Source organism: Gopherus evgoodei, chromosome 9 (genome assembly GCF_007399415.2).
Source record: "Gopherus evgoodei ecotype Sinaloan lineage chromosome 9, rGopEvg1_v1.p, whole genome shotgun sequence".
Classification (NCBI taxonomy): Eukaryota; Metazoa; Chordata; order Testudines; family Testudinidae; genus Gopherus; species Gopherus evgoodei.
In genome coordinates this window covers 24,997,811-25,015,087 of record NC_044330.1, presented here as the reverse complement: position 1 = coordinate 25,015,087, position 17,277 = coordinate 24,997,811, and the positions used below count along the sequence as shown (strand labels likewise).

Genomic DNA, 17,277 nt, shown 5'->3' with positions numbered 1-17,277 from the left:
TTTTCATATCATTGTTTGTTTATTTTTTATTAGGGCTGTCAAGTGCTTTAAAAAATTAAGTGTGATTAATTGTGCTGTTAAACAACACTAGAATACCATTTATTTTAAATATTTTTGGATGTTTACTACATTTACAAATATTAATTTCAATTATAACAGAATGCACAGGGTACAGTGCTCACTTTATATTTATTTTTATTACAAATATTTGCACTCAAAAAATAGTATTTTTCAATTCACCTCATACAAGTACTGTAGTGCAGTCTCTTTATCATGAAAGTTGAATTTACAAAAGTAGAATTATGTACAAAAAAACTGCATTCAAAAATAAAACAATGCAAAACTTTAGAGCCTACAGGTCCGCTCAGTCCTACTTGGTCAGCCAATCACTCAGACAAACAAGGTTGGTTACAATTTGCAGGAGATAATGCTGCCTGCTTCTGGTTTACAATGTCACCTGAAAGTGAGAACAGGCCTTTGCATGGCACTGTTGTAGCTGGTGTTGCAACATATTTACGTGCCAGATGCACTAAAGATTCATATGTCCCTTCATGCTTCAACTACTATTCCAGAGGACACGCTTCCATGCTGATGAGGGGTTCTGCTTGATAACGATCCAAAGCAGTGCGGACTGATGCATGTTCATTTTCATCATCATGAGTCAGATGCCACCAGCAGAAGGTTGATTTTCTTTTTTGGTGGTTTGGGTTTTGTAGTTTCTGCATCAGTGTTGCTCTTTTAAGACTTCTAAAAGCATGCTCCACACCTCGTCCCTCTCAGATTTTGTACTGCACTTCAGATTCTTAAACCTTGGGTTGAGTGCTGTAGCTATTTTTAGAAATCTCATATCGGTACCTTCTTTGTGCTTTGTCGAATCTGTTGTGAAAGTGTTCTTAAAATTAACATGCTGACTCATCATCCGAGACTACTATAACATGAAATATATACAGAATATGGGTAAAACAGAGCAAGAGACATACAGTTTTCCCCCACCCCCAAGGAGTACAGTCATAAATTTAATTGTTGCATTAATTTTTTACCGGTCGTCGTCGTCATCATGGAATGGTGGCAGAAGCATAAAGGGGCATATGAATCTTTAGTGCATCTGGCATGTAAATATCTTGCAACACCAGCTACAGCAGTGTATGCAAAGGCCTGTTCTCACTTTCAGGTGACGTAAACAAGAAGCAGGCAGCATTATCTTCTGCAAATTGTAACCAACCTTGTTTGTCTTCGCAATTGGCTGACCAAGAAGTAGGACTGAGTGGACTTGTAGGCTCTAAAGTTTTACTGTTTTTTGTTTTTGAGTGCAATTATGTAACAAAATCTGCATTTGTAAGTTACACTTTCACGATAAAGAGTTTGCACTTCAGTACTTGTACGAGGTGAATTGAAAAATATTTCTTTTGTTTATCATTTGTACAGTGCATATATTTGTAATAAAAAATAGGTATTCTGTGTTGTAATTGAAATCAATATTGAAAATGTAGAAAAAATCCAAAAATTATTTAATAAATTTCAGTTGGTATTCTATTGTTATAAGTGCGATTAATAGCATTAATTTTTTAGTTAATTGCATGAGTTAACTGGGATTAATTGGCAGCCCTATTTTTTTATCATTTTACATGCAATGTTTGGTTTGTACATACTGTTCTTACCTAAAGTATAGGTTATTACTCTTTAAAATAATGCTGGATAAGAGGACACATTTCTGAATCAGTGTGGGTGTTTGTGCATTATGCATTGATTAAAATATGCTGTGGATCATCAGATTTAATTAGTGTATCAAGATTTCATAGGGTAGGAGGAGGTACTGATAAGACGACACAGGAAGTATTAAAGTAGCCCTCCTTTTCAGGATTTAGTTACTTTTCATATCCAAATTCAGGTTGTAATAATTTCATATGTTGGCAACACATGTAGTGAACAAATGGTTAATTATTTTAACGATTTTGCACATTATACTATCTTCTCAACAGAAATATTTTTTAGAATCACAGCTATGACATGACATCATTTGGATAACAGTATTGATTGACTTGCAAAATGTGCCTTTTATGTAGCAATTTATAAATATGAATGGGGTGGATTTTTACCAGATGGAGACAATTCTACAGCTGCAGTGAGACTGAACGTTCTCAGCAGTGAATCACATGTCTCTGAAATAGAATGGGCCAAATTCATCCCTGGTGTAACTTCATGTTAGAAAAGAGGTGACTTTGGCCCAGAGTGTTTAGGAGAGAGCAGCTGGTGGAACTGTTCTGTAAAATATGTAATTTAGTATTTTTCTCATACCTGTCCTTTAAAAGCATATTGAAGAACAAAGAGGGCTAATCTAAAACAATACCATGAACTATTCATTCAAATAAAACTGGGCCAATTCCTGAGACTGGGAGCTCATGGAAGCAAGCTCCATTGTCCCTTCTTGTATGTCTGGGACGTGTCTAGCACTTCAGGAGCCTAACAGCAAACAAAACACAGAAACAATAATACTAAATCCTGAAATGTGCTGCGTATTTACAGCTCCCATTGGGAGTTTAAAGAGAGTTGCTTGTGTTCAGCACCTCTCAGGATTTAGACCCATTCCTTGTGATTCTTTGACAGAAAACCACAGATTGCAAGGTGAATAGCAATGATGTGAGAAGCTGCAGTCTCTCCTGTCTTTCTCAAGCAAATCAATAAAGTGCTACTAACCCATGTTTAAGTACCCATTGCTTTTGCCATAACAAGTGTCAAAAGTGGCAGGGTTGGGTTTTTTTTACGGGGTTTAACATGCCAGAGTTTTTAAACAAACTATATACATTTCAAATATTCGCCATATTTTTGCTGGCTATACTTAGTGCAAAAAAGAAATACTTTACATTGGGTTAAATGCCATTTGATAATACTCAAAAGATTCATTAATCTGAGTTATTAGCTCTAAGTGAAAAACTATCAAAATGTGAAAGCGTGTAAATAACATATAAGTGAAAACCAATAGCATTAGCTGGGCACTATGCTAATCCTAGTCATTTTACTAAAGAAATCTGATTCTTCTTGTAAGAGTGGAGTGATACTGTGTAAGCAGCTTTGTGCAGGCCTGTCAGGAATTGATCATTTATTTTATACAGAAAGATATAGGTATGCCTCACATATGCTTTGATCCCCACAAAGCTGTCTCTTTGCACTGTGATTAGTGTTCCTGTGGAATTATTCGTTCCTTTGAATGTCCAGGTTTAAGCTCCCATTTGCTAAAAAACCACTGATCTTTGAAGTATTTTTCGGTTGGCTACTAAGTAATAGTTTTTAACCTTCCTGGTTTTATTATTTATTTATTTATTGGCTGACAACACAGAAACTTGCTGTAAATTAATTTCATGGCAGTTTATAGAAAATGGAATCCTATTTTTAAAACAGTAGGCAGAAAGTCCAGTATATGCACAAATATGTGATTTGTTGCTGGGGCTCCCATAAACATCTCTTTTCAAACAACTATGAAAATATGCAAATTGTCAAAGAAGAAATACTATTATTGTATTACTAAACGCCCATGTATCTCAGTAAAAATTTATACTGCACTTTACAGAACATAGATAAGACACATCCCCTGCCCATAAAATCTTACAACCTAGGGGCTAGGTTGTGATATATTCATGCAGGAAGTAAGGTGCTTCTCACCATGAGTTAAAATCTAACATTCTAGCCCACCACTGTAAATAAAGCTATTCACATGTGAGTCATAAATATTTTTTGTAAATAAACCGTAACACATTCATTAAGGATAATGGAATATTTTAAGGTCTTTGAAAGCTGTTATCAGTGAGGTGAAGTTCATAATTTCATAAACCACTGCTTAGGCCCCATTCTATAGTCTCGCAAGAAAACTCCCCTACACCCTGTCTCTAGTGGCTTAGGAACCGTGCTTGGGATCTGTGTACATGCAGCTTCAGCTGGAGATGGGACTTAAAGACTTCATATGAATAGCCTTTTTGAACACAAATCCAAACACTCTCTCAAATTAGAGAGAGATGTTTAGATTGGATCAATTCAAAACTTTGAGGGTCAAGACCATCTTTGCTGTTCCTCTGAAACTGGTTTCAAACAGTTTGGCTGGCCAGTGGGGATTGTTTGCTTAGAGCAAAACATTCTGCAAAACATTGGTTATCTCCTTCTATAATTGCTGGTCAAGTTGTGTTAGAAGCCATTTTTGCTGAACCATACTGATGCCACATTTAAACATGACTCCTACATCAGCATAACAGCCATATCTTTTTCCTTGAGGTAAAGAATATAGGCTCCGACTCTTGATAGGTAATATCAATTTTCTCTCATTATACTTCTGAAAGCACCAAATTACTTTTATATAAAAGTTGCATGTGGAAGTGTTGATTTTGTAGCAGCAATACAGCTAGCAGAGCAAAAAGCAAATATTTCTCTGGGAAAGCTTCATAATAGTGAAATCAGTTTCTCTTTTCATATTATGCCAGTTTTTTTCTGCTGCACGTGTGATGAAAGATAATTGAACTCTCCTGTGGATTAGCAGCAGGTGCTCCTCATCTGGAGACATTTACATTTCCGCTTCTTCCCTGAAGCACTAACTTTCACAAGAATAACCTTTTGAATAGTATTTGGCTGCTTCATCAAACAGGGTTGCGTGATGTATTTGCTTGATAGTATGCTACAAATGTCAAGGATGCATATATTGATCTTTCCATAACTCAGCTATAATGAACAAATGTCTCTGTACTAGGAAGGTTTCTTTTCTTTCTGTGCTTATACAATATTTCCTCACCAGTGTCCTAACTGATATATTAAGGGTTAGCTTGCCCATAGTCTGTGTTTGTTGAAAAAAGAACTAGGAGCCTTCCCCTCTCCTATTCTCTAACCACGGAGCAGGTGGTCCCTATAATAGGAGGATGAGTGCAGTGACAAACCCCTTTTAACACTTTCTACAAAGGAGGTGGAGAGAGAGTGGGATTGTGGTTCCATTGCTTTTCCTCCTCATTGGCCAGCCAGAGAGTGTGAAACATCCTGCAGCATCCTAAGATATGGAATAGTAGATACACAACCTGGAGTTCTGGAACTTCCTGACCCCTTACCCACAGCCCAGGATGGTACAGCTTCATGCTGTACAGAGCCGTGTTTTGCCGTAATCTGGCTATAAATAGGGAGGCCCAAATTGTGTCCACTTACATCCCAAGCAGCCCTGCTGAAGTCCATGCGGTTGATTGAGGTATGAGTACAGAATTTGACCCTGAGTGCTCAGAGTTCCAGCTTAGTTTAGCTTGCCAGTAGTGGATAAGCCTGGTACAATTGAGACATGTTGTAATAGCATTGTTTCCAACCTCCCCCCCCCCCCTCCGCCCCCCAAGGTGTCCTTGGATGGATTAAAAATTGGAAATTCTTTGTTTTTCTTATTCTTTCCAGGGGACATGAGTTTTTGGTAGATCTGAATGTTATGAACTTGTATGAAACCATTGAGTTTGACCAAATGCGGAGGCTGTCCACACCATCCTGCACCAGTTCCAATTCCAACTACTACACAATCTGGAAATACTTCTGCAGGGACCATTTTGGCTGGAGAGAGTACTCAGAGGTATCTGAAACTTTCCATAAACCTGTTTTGGACCAAAATTATATTGGAAACACTTGCTCAGGTGGAATGAGTATCACTCCTTCTTGATCTCTTTGTCCAAAACAAGTATAATCTGTATAATATTTGATGTGTTCTTTCTCAGGGGGCCAGTGTTCCTCATTTGCAGGGGGCTGAATAGTTTTCATCTCCACTGCGAATCTATTGATGTGTAACACAGCAAAGACTTTGTTTCTCTGTTGTCAAAAATTCACCCTGAATCATATGGCCATGGAAAGCTTCCAGGACTGCAGAACACCGCAGTCCTTCTGCAAGTGCAGAGGCTCTGGGCTGGGGCAGGGAAGGAACAGGGACTTGGCCAGTGGTTTTGTCGTTGGCTTGATTCATTGACCAAGGTGTTGTGAAGGTGCTTCCCATTATTTTCATCAACTAGTCTAGTGAAGAGGTTAGAATAGCAGCTGTGTGACTTCGTAACCCCTACCTATAGGTTAGCAGTGTATTTTAGTTCTGCCCGGCCCCAATCTCCACATAGTTCCCCTGCTCAAACTCATTTACTTGGTCTTAGTGAACTGGGGCTGGATATTGAATTTCATCTGCTGGGCTTAATCTTGCCATAGGGGCACCTGCATTGGGGCAGTGTGGAGCCACATTGCCCCAGGTTGGAGTGCCAAGAGGGACTGTGCCTCAATGAGGCAGAATCCTTCTGAGTTCCCCAGCAAGCAGAAGCAGAGCACCCATTCAGACAACAAAGACTACTCCCTCCTGGGTGCCCTTTTCTTCTTGTATACCTGCAGAGCTGCTGAGTACGGGCTGGTCCTATAGGATTAGATTTATTTTCAGCTTGAACCTGGCTTAGACTTGTTTCTGTAAAAACACAGAAGTAGAGAACCACAAGAAGAGTTTTAGTAAAACAGAACCACTAAACCTCTGTAATGTTTTCCTCTTTTTGAGAGTCTGTTGGCTCAGAGAGCAATGTTTCCAAAATCCACTGGTATCGGAGAATGAAACTAGTTAGTTCCAAGTGCATCACCAGAATCATGAGAACACTATTGCACTTTGTTACATAAAGATGTATAATATTTCTGTGCATTAGTCTCCAATTTCTCCTTTAGAAACAGACACAGAAATGTAGAAAATTACTTAAACATCAGGGTGACTGTTGAATAGAATCAATATTGCATACAGCCAGCAGAGACAGCAATAAAATGGGAACTATGCTCTGCTGAACTTTTGTTCCACAAGTGACCTGTGATAACATATTAAATGTGGAAGCTGACTAATAGGTACTATTAAATTTTTAAGAGCAAATTTAACACATGCTAGTTTCAGGGCAGTGTGGCTAATCCCTCAAAAACTGATTTTTAAGGTATGAGAGAATATGTTATAGAGACTTATCCTTAAAGGAGAAAACTTTTCATGTTGATTAGTTCATTGTTCTGAAAACTCACTTTGGGAAGGCAGATGAATGGTTTAATGCTGGGATTCCTGTGTTCAATTCTTGTCTTTGCCAGTGACTTGCTGTATGAGCTTTAGCAAGTCACTTAACTCTTCCGTGCCTCAGTTTATCCATCTGTAAAATGTGGATGCTATTATTTCTCACTCTCACAGGAGTATAGTGAGACTTATTTTATATTTGTCAAGCATTCCGAGAGCCTTGAATGTAGAACAATCTAAATGCAAATGAATAAAATGAATATGTAAATCATATTAAATGTAATTCTCCATTTTATTAGTGCTTCTGAAGCGGACATTTGAGGTTTATAATGTGATTAGACAAATACCGCATTTAACCTTTTAGCTGAGTAGTTGAACTGTTATATTATTTAAAACATTTTACAAAAACAGTTGAAGATAGAAGCAGCGTTAGTTCTTTTGCATTAAGTTACCATAACTTAGTTTTCTTTCTTTCTTTCTTTCTCAAACAGCCTGTTGTACGATTGATAGAAGAAGCCAACTGTCGGGGTCTGAAAGAGGTCCGGTTTGTTACTTGGCACAATCAGTATATCTTGAACATCAAAGATGGCTTCCAACAAAATGCATGTTTCCGAAGAGAAATCAAGAGGAGACCCCTTCTTCGCTCATGTATTGTGCTGATGCCATTCTTACAGTAGGTATCCTGGGGGAGGGGGGAAGGTTGAAAACTTTTTACTGTGAAAGAGGACTTTTCAGAGGTCCTTCAACAATGGTTACTTTCCTTCTTTAAGACATGACAGAGGGAATTTTTCCTTACTGGCTAGGAAAATCTAAAAATAATAGGTATTGTCCAGTATTATTCACTGCAGGCCCCTGAACTCAAATCAAGTGCTTTGGTACTCAATCTAGTAGGATTTCTGAATTAGTGATACTTATTTTTTATGTATAAATATGGGCCCTGATTTAGTAAAGCATTCTTATAGAGGAAAGGTGCTTAAGCATAAGGTTGGCAATAAATATGTGCTTAAGTGCTTTCCTGAACCAGGACCATAGATTTTTCACTTAGAAGGATCCCAAAGCTTTGAAAACTTTACCAATAGATTTATAAACATGTAGCAGAATCACTTCACCCCACACACAGTTGAGTGCAACTATTTAACAGCCCACAGCAACACTGCTCAGCAGTTTAGAAGTAGAAGCAAAGAATAACTCTAGTATTAGGCTTAAAGTTCTTTTCTCTGACTTTCTTATGCACAGTGTAGATTTCCTTGGGCATGTACTGGAGATGTTCACTGAAAAGTAACTTAAGTAATAACAGTAGCAAAATATCTCAATTATAGCACTATACTGTAGTTAAGTGCCAATTCTGAAATGACCCTCCATTGTCCCACAACAGGAATCAGCCTGAGCTGTGAATTCCTGAGCTCAATGTGCATTATGTTTCCAAATGTTTGAAGCTGAGGTTTAAGTTCAAGCCTCTCTCTGAAATATATTGATTGATTGATCATGGAGGATTGTGTTCCATGACCAATGGAGCAGGGAAATGGCATGCCAATGCTTAATGGCCTTTTCTGGCTTGGCACTTTAGAAGTGAATGCCTGCAGGGCACAACCCTACTGTAGCTGAGCACAAATCTTTAAAGTCCCCAGTCCATTGAAATCACTGGGAATTCTGCCTGAGTGAAGTAAGGCATACCAGCAAATAGTTGGAAAGTGCTGGCCACAAAATGTAGGGGATGTGATAGGAAAAAACTGGCTCTATATTTAACTTACTGCACCTGTGAGTAGCCATTTTCTCCCCTTGAATATGATTTCTAGCCTGTACTCAAAATCTAACCTTCAATAGTGCGCAACTCTACACAGGTGCACACGTTTGGTAGAAGGCAGAAGGAGCCTTCCACTCTCCCCAACCCTTGGATCCTTTCTGTTCAGGCAAAGTCTTTAGAAGAGAGACTGATTTCTGGCAGCAGTTTGTGTTGTTGATTAGCTACGTAAATGGGATCACTCTTGTACTTCTATCTAGTGCATGCTGCAAACCATGAAATAGTAGAACTCCAGTGCTTCAAGAAGTCAGCACTTTCAGAAATGTCACCATAATATCAGCAATGTTGGCTACTACAATGTAATTTCTGTATTTCTACTGGCTTGGCCTGGGAGCTCCCAGCTTCCTGCTACTAGGTGGTATTATGGAGAGCCAACTTTTCACTGACTGCTCCTCCTTTGTCACTCTGCCTTAGTTATTCCGTGAATTCTAATGCAAGCAGGAGAGGTTGAGGCAAGAAGTGAAAGGGAACACTTGGCCCCTGGTTCTGAAAGTGGATGAAAGGTGGGGAGGACCGGCCTCCTGTCATGAGGGAAAGCCTGTTGTGGGATGTAGGAGCTTGGGACCTCCAGCAGTTTGGACGGATATCTAGGTGTGTATCTGAACTCCAGACACACTGTATCCATATTCATATGAAGCTAACGTTCACCCCAATCTGTCGTGGCCCTCCTGTGGCTGAGTACCTTCCTGTCCTCAGGCTCCCAGCTTATGTAGAGAATCATACCAGCCAAGGCTTTCACAGTGCTGGCATCTATGCACTTAACACCTTGCAGGATGAATAACATCCTTCTCACTAGGGGATGCTGCTGGCTTTTTTTTTTTTTTTTTTTAAAGGATATAATTTACAGATGTACCCAAATTTGGGCTTCTGAGCAGGAGAGGTACAGATGTACTTGAAACTTGCCAAACTGTTGTCCATATTTCTGCTTCTCACTCTCTTTAGTGATCACCAAGCCATCAGTTCTGGGCTTTATAAAAAACAAATGTTTAAAAACACTTTATCATTTTCAAGAACAATTAGAGATAAAGCATGCCTTGTTTTATCATCTCTGCATTGGGGGTGAACTTGTTCACCCAAAGGCCTAATGAGAAAAGTGTTGCATTGTAGTCCTTTTTGATTAGAACTCATAAAAATGCCATTTTTGTGATCTCATCAGCACAGCTGGAAACATTGACAGAGTCCAGTAGTTAGGAACATATTGTCCTCTTAGCAAAGGGGAGGAAGTTATTAGTCTGACTGGCAGCTTGTCATGCTGAGCCAATCAAAGAAGATTTAACTGCTGTATTAGGCCTAGAATGCTCATTAGCTTGCTAAAGTGTTATAACATCATAATTGTGAGGTGAAAGTTAATTTGTTCAGAGCCTTGAACAAGTAATTGTTGGAAATATTTTCAGTTATAGTCTGGTGTGGGGAAAAACGAACTATAAAACGATATTGGGGAAAAAAATATATAAAAACATGGACTTCTAGTTATAACACTTCTGCTTCTGATCTTAGGGGGAATATAAAGATGTGAGGTGTTTTCCTTCATATCCAACTGATATTTTGCTGAGTGCCTGTTTTACTATAGTTTAAGGGTCTGATCCTGAAAGATGCTGGAAATCTGCAACTCCCAGTGACTTTAGTAGACTCAGTGAAATTTCCACTGTCCTCCGTAGTTCTTAATGCAGTACCCCTGAGACTTTTCACAAATAAACCAATTATCTCACACCACTTATTAGTGAAAGGTAGCAGTGTGCTGTAGGAGGGATCTTAGTATTCGGAGTTCATTACTTTACAAAATATTCGATAGTACTTCATTAGTTCACTATCAAGTACAGTGGCTGCCATTGAAAAGTCAGCATTTGCCACCAATTACAAACAGTCCCCTTTTTTCCTATCTCTAAAATAAGAGAGAGAATAGGAGTTATGATAAATGTCTGATAATGGTTGACAATTGTTGACTTTAATGATTTTTCATGTATTATAAATGCTTACAATTAGTTTACACTTGTCAAAATAAAGGAACAAAGTACATTAAGTGATGGAATATCCTTAATGATTTTATTGTTTGCTTTTTTACACTCTAATCTGTAACATTTGTTGATTTGCACAAGGTCTTCCAATCACTACCATGAATTAATGAGGTTCTGTTGTAACTTTGTTACCCACTGACCCTTTTTTTCCTTCCAGCAAAAAAAAAACAAAAAACAACAACCCCCATTGTAATATCACAAACAATTACTACAGAATCATTAGGAAGGTACATTTACAATCCATCCTCTGGGTTTCCCGTAAGCTATTAATGAACATAGTGGGCCAAATTCTGAGCTCAGTTAAACTGGTATAAATAAATCCAGAGTTGAAGTCAATGGAGTTGTTGTTCTTGTTAATAGGGCTGTAACTGAGATCAGAATTTGGCTAGTGGTTCTACTTTTCAGCATTGTAGAACAGATGAGAACTATGTAAGGAGATAGATTTAAGCATAGATCTACTTTGAAAAGTATCTGGTTAAAAATGGTGTTTCAGGGATCACTGTTTGTTGTTTCTCAGAGACCCAAATCAAATCTGATTAGTTTTTTCTAACTATTTTTTAGCCCTGTAAGTTCAGCCTTTAATCAGAAAGTCATATTGCATTCTTTCTAGCTTACACATCACCAACAATAAAGATTCTGCAATCAGAACTTAATTGACAATTCTGCTGCTGATGCATGAATAAGAATAGAATCCAGCTCCCATAGTTGTGTTGGCTCTGCTGTGAAAAACAGGGAGAATATAACTTAGTCAGTAAAGAGTTTCTGAATACACAGAGAGCAGACTGAGTAAGAAATTGCCAGTTTTACATGCTTTTCAACTAGAACCACACTTTAACCAAAGGAAATTGGCTGCAATAGTGTTGCCTTCAGCAAATTCTTAGATACACATAGTGCCATAGTAAACTTTTTTTTACAAAGATGGCATAGGGAGCTAAATCTCGCTTGTCTTTCCCATCCAGTGAGTTTCACTGACCTAAAGTCAACTATTTATATAATGAAGACAAGCAGGATTTGGCCTGAGATGTAGACAATACTCAACTCACCTCTAATGGAGCCAATTGATAAACAGAATGTTCTCACGTTTGTCTTTTTCTCCTAGCCAGAGCACATAGATTTTTCCTGTTTCAGTAGTGATAAGTTTTGTAAACTAAAAGTGACCTAGTAACTTAAAGGGTGTGCTTAATATGAGCTCCACTGCTTGGGATTAGATACACAGCTGTACCTTGCGTGGCAGAGTCTAAATCAGAGATTGGCAATTTCATAGTTTGACCTTGGCCAAGTGGTATTGCTTACTCATGACTACTCTTTACTGATCACCTGTGCCAAGGCTTGGCCCTGGAATCCATATCAACTTCCTTCCTTCCTGCTTCCCCACTGCCTGAGTCTGGCAACTGTAAAATGAGTTGAGGTCAAGTGCTTAGCTCATGCAAACTGACATAGCTGCATTGACTCTATTGACTTCAGTGGAGCTACAGATGATGTAAATAGGTGAAGTTCTGGCCCTCAAATTTTAAGCTTATAGAACCTGACTCTGCACAGCCTTATTCAACTATGGGACTACTCAACTAAGCAAGCATAATTCAGTTGAATAAGGCTTGCAGCTTCAGGTCCCTAATCAGGTGAACATAAGTCAGAAACTGGCTAGTTTTCTAAAGTTAGCCAGTCTTAAATATACCTGCCCAAAAGCGTGAAACATGCTTCAGAACTGGAATTACTCACTATGGGTGAAATCTTGGCTCCACTGAAATCACTGGCAAAATTCCCATTGACTTCAGCAGGGCCAGAATTTCACCCTCTTATTTATTTTTGTGCATTTTAATAATCCAATCAAATGGACATGTAGCCAACACTTACAGTTTTCCTCCCTCTGGCTTGAATGGTCCTTTGCTGCCACAGCCTTTACAGACAGCAGCATTGCTCCTCCCTCCTATGTGTCACCTTTTACTTGGCAGCACTCCCGGCAACAGAGGCTGGTTCAAGGCATGAAAATAAACAAATGCAGATATGCAAGTAAAAGCAACTAATTCTAGAGAGCTTTCCTCAGGACATTAGAGCAATAATACGCAACACTGAAATTCAGCTATCTTTTCTGGTATTACTTATGTTTACCCATTATTTATCCAGGATCATAAATCATGCATGCCTTTTCTTCTTGAAAGGTGTTCAAAGGGACTTTCAAAATGTTCTTTTGTTCTTATTTTGTATGTTGCTTGTTCAACAGAAATGGTTAGTGAATCACAGAAAGTTTGTAAAATAATTCCACTTCCATTTGGTAGCGTTCTGTCTGTAGGAGAGATTTAGAAACAATTATCTGCCTCTGACCCATGTAGCAACTCATTCTAAGTTTCTCTGCAGATTAGAAGCCTTACTAATTACTATGACAATCGGTTTCCACCAGTGGTGTTTGCACTGAGATTTTTTCCCCCTTAGTAAACTGATTCTGTACTCAGGCAAGCTTATGAGAGTTTTGACGTCGATTTGAATGGACGCAGGACTAGGGACTAAACAGATAAGATGTTTAGCATGCTCTTTTTAAACAAGAATTTGAGCTATATAACTTACTGCATTGCTTTATAGCCGTAAAGCAGCAATAGTTTAAGAGAATCTCATAGACTAAGGTCAGAAGGGCCATTGTGAACATCTAGTCAGAACCTTGGTAACTAAATAATTGTAGTTTGAAAGTCTTTTTATTTCTCTCTCTTTTTTTTTTTAAATGCAAACTCTCTCTTTCCCAAACTAGGACTCTGGGTGGCAATCCTCCAATACCTTCTACATCAGCTGAACCAGCCTCTTCACAAGTCTTATCTCCGACTGCTATTACCTCTCCAAACCTTTATCCTGAAACTTGGATTAGTATGGATCCAGCTCAGGACTTCATCCAAGTGCCTGTTTCTAAAGAAGATAAAAGCTACAGAACCATTTACAATCTGTTTCACAAGACTGTGCCAGAGACCAAATATAGAATTTTGAAAATACAAAGAGTGCAAAACCAGTTTCTCTGGGAGAAATATAAAAGGTGAGTCCATATAAATAGTCTTCTTTTATCATGTTGGAAAACTTCTCTTCTGAAATAAAAAAGAAATGATGGTGTTGGCCATGAAATGTAATCTGATTGTTGAGCAGAATATATAAACTTCATCAAATCTCTTCTTTAAAAAAAAACAAACAGCTGTAAGTTGAATAATTTTGCTTGAAAAATAAACATCAGTATACATCTTACACACAAATGTTCAGGAAATAAGGTTATGTGCTACATTTTGACATATTGAAGAAATGTTCTAATTTTCCCTTTTGCAGTTCTAACATTCAAGATGATAACACTAATATGTGGAGAACTTTTTATCCATAGAGCTGCACTGAAAATTCATCTTTTTTTCTTTTTCTATTCCAGGAAAAGGGAATATATGTCTAAAAAAATGACAGGGCTTGACAGAATAATGAATGAAAGGCACCTGTTCCATGGTACCTCCCAGGATGTAGTGGATGGAATCTGCAAGCACAACTTTGATCCACGAGTCTGTGGGAAGCATGCCACCATGTTTGGACAAGGCAGCTACTTTGCCAGGAAGGCGAGCTACTCTCATAACTTTTCCAAAAGGTCACCCAAAGGAGTTCATTACATGTTTTTGGCAAAAGTACTGACAGGAAGATACACAGTGGGCAATCATACTATGAGAAGACCGCCACCTGTGAACCCTGGCAGCATCACCAGTGACCTTTATGACTCTTGTGTGGACAATTACTTTGAACCTCAGATCTTTGTCATTTTTAACGATGACCAGAGCTACCCTTATTTTGTTCTTCAGTATGAAGAAGTTAGTAACACTGTCTCCATTTGAAAATCCTCCATGCTGCTAAATTATTAATGATAATGAACTTTTATCTGACATTTTGTAGTAGTTTTTGTGAAAAAATATGGACTTTGCAGAACTGATTAAAGTTAGTGGCTTGGAAGAGGGCTTAAAAAATAAAGAAGAAGAAATCCTGACGTGACAAGTTGTGCACTTGCTGTTTCATTATGTATGTGCAAATTGTAAATATTTTCCCATCCTTTTGTTATAAAACCTTGTTTATTTATGTTAGTAAATATTCATGTTTAAAAAAATGTTTGGGTCAAATTATTTAAATTATGCTGTGCTTATGCATATAATTGTTGGTTCATAGTTGACTTGAATATTTATTATGCCCAGATCCCAAAATCTGAAACTTTTTTAAATGCAGGATCAAGATACTCTTGGTTGCAAGTTATTACAAGAATTGTCCAAGAAGCTCTCTGAACGAATAATGTTGACTTTTAAACAAATTTTGGAACCTTAAGGAAGTTCTTGAGGACTGGGGAAAAAAAAAAAAAAGTAATATGCCAAAACTTAAATAGGATAAATAGGATGACACATAGTTTAACTGACACATTTAATTAACATAGATCCTGGGCAAAATTATAGAAAGGTTGTTATGGGATGCCGTCCATAAAGAATGAAAGGACGGTAGCATAATTAGTGCAAATCAACCTGATTTCATAGAATCATTGAATTGTAGGACTGGAAGGGACATTGAGAGGTCTTCTGGTCCATTCCTCTGCACTCAAGGCAGGACTGAGTATTTTATGGGAAATAGGTCTTGTCTAGCAAACTTGATATCTTTTCTTTTATGGGACTACAAGTTTGATTGGTAAAGGTAACCGCTGACATTCTATATTTGACTTAGTCCTGTGTGACATTCTAATTTTAAAACATTAGCTGTCTTCAAAATCAGCGTAGCCCACAGTAAACTGGCTAACTCATAGATCTTAAAAAGTAAATGTAAATGAGGAATCCTTATCCTATGAGATGTTTCTAGTGAGGCTCCATAGGGATCTGTTCTTGGCTCAATGCCATTTGATATCTTTAGCAATGATCTGGAAGAAAATATAAAATCATTGATGGTAAAATTTGCAGACAACACAAAAACTGGTGGAGTACATGATAGGACTAGTCAATTACGCAGATCAATTTGGACTGCTTGATAAAACCAGCTTATTTTAACAACACACATTTCAACACAGCCAAATGCCAGGTCATATATGTAGGAACAAAACAAAAACCACAAAAAAAAGCTGGCCATAGTTACAAGAGGGGAGATAAACTGAAAAGGATTTAGGGATTATGGTACGTAACTATCTGCATATGAGCTCTCAGTCCGATGCTGTAACAGAGAGAGAGAGAGAACACATGATCCTGAGGTAGATAAGCAGGGCAATATCAAGTAGGAGTAGGGAGATGGCATTGTCTCTATGTTTAAAATACATATATTAGTGAGTGTCCAGTTCTGCTGTCCAAATCTCATAGAGCATGTTGAAAAATTGGAAAAGGTACAAGAAAGAACTACAAGAATAATTTGGGGTCTGGAAAACCCGCTTCTTAGTGAGAGACTTCATGTGTTTAGCTTATCTAAGAGAGGGTTAAGGAGTGACTTTGATCATGGTGTACAAGTAGTTGCATGATTCCTGATAGTAGCTCTTCAATCTAGCCAAAACAAGAGCATAATCACATTTAATGGTCAGAAGCTGAGCTTAGACAAAATCAGACTAGAAATGTAGTGCAATATTTTAACAGTTAAGATAATTAACTTTCAACTTACCTAGGGACATGGTGAATTCTTTCTCCCTAGAGGTCTTTAAATCTTTCTTTAACTCTTTCTAAAATATATGTTGTAGCCCAAACAAAAGTTTGATGCAGAAATCACCGGATGAGGATCTAGGGTCTGTGTTAAGCCGGAGGTCAGACTAGATAATCATTATGGTCCCTTCTGACCTTAAAATCTCTTAACATGATCTGCATGAGCAGAGCCCGATTGGCTTCAACTGAGCTCCGCACGGATGCAGGGATTTTCTCGCACAGATCTCATTGAATGATCGGGGACTTATTTTTATTTTAAAAGATGAACTAGGGAAGAGAAAGCATTCTCCATGCTGATGGTAACAGAAGTGCAGCAATTCCTACATTAGTATAACTGAAAAGAAGTCACATTTAATATACTAGTAACCATTATGGACCTGATCCAAAGCTCTCTGGTGTTATGGGAAGACTCCCATTGACATCAGTTAGCTTTCAATCAGGCTCCATTAGTTGAATTGTTCACAATTAAGTTTGATTACCTGAGCCTGTAACATTACATTTAATCTCTCGCAGATCTTTAGATGTATTTTATTTATGAATCTTTAAACTGGAATCTGAAGTCATTTTAGAACTATGATTAAAAATCCATAAAAATCTGAACAAAGTAAAGAGCAGTTATGTCCCCTTCCAAATCTTCTAAGCCTATCTTGGTATCCTAATCTACTAGTTTCACCTGAGTGATTTATGAGATGCTGTTGTAAAACAAAAGGGGACACATTCTGTATCATTTAAAATTCCACAAGATACTCCACTTCTTGCAGACAGCTGAACAATGAATGTATTAATCAGCGTTACTGCACA

The 17,277-nt window shown here is 37.9% G+C and overlaps 1 protein-coding gene across 4 annotated transcripts in view; it reads left to right on the top strand.

The window, feature by feature from the left end:
* Positions 1-14,916, top strand: part of TIPARP (TCDD inducible poly(ADP-ribose) polymerase) — a 61,238-nt gene extending 46,322 nt beyond the window's left edge. For all 4 annotated transcript variants that reach the window (XM_030575961.1, XM_030575959.1, XM_030575962.1 and 1 more), the window contains exons 3-6: positions 5,407-5,575; positions 7,498-7,679; positions 13,563-13,838; positions 14,214-14,916. In XM_030575961.1, coding sequence (XP_030431821.1) covers positions 5,407-5,575; positions 7,498-7,679; positions 13,563-13,838; positions 14,214-14,661 — 1,075 coding nt within the window. In that variant the 3' untranslated portion in view covers positions 14,662-14,916. The remainder of the gene's footprint in view (positions 1-5,406; positions 5,576-7,497; positions 7,680-13,562; positions 13,839-14,213) is intronic.
* The last annotated feature ends 2,361 nt before the right edge of the window (positions 14,917-17,277 follow it).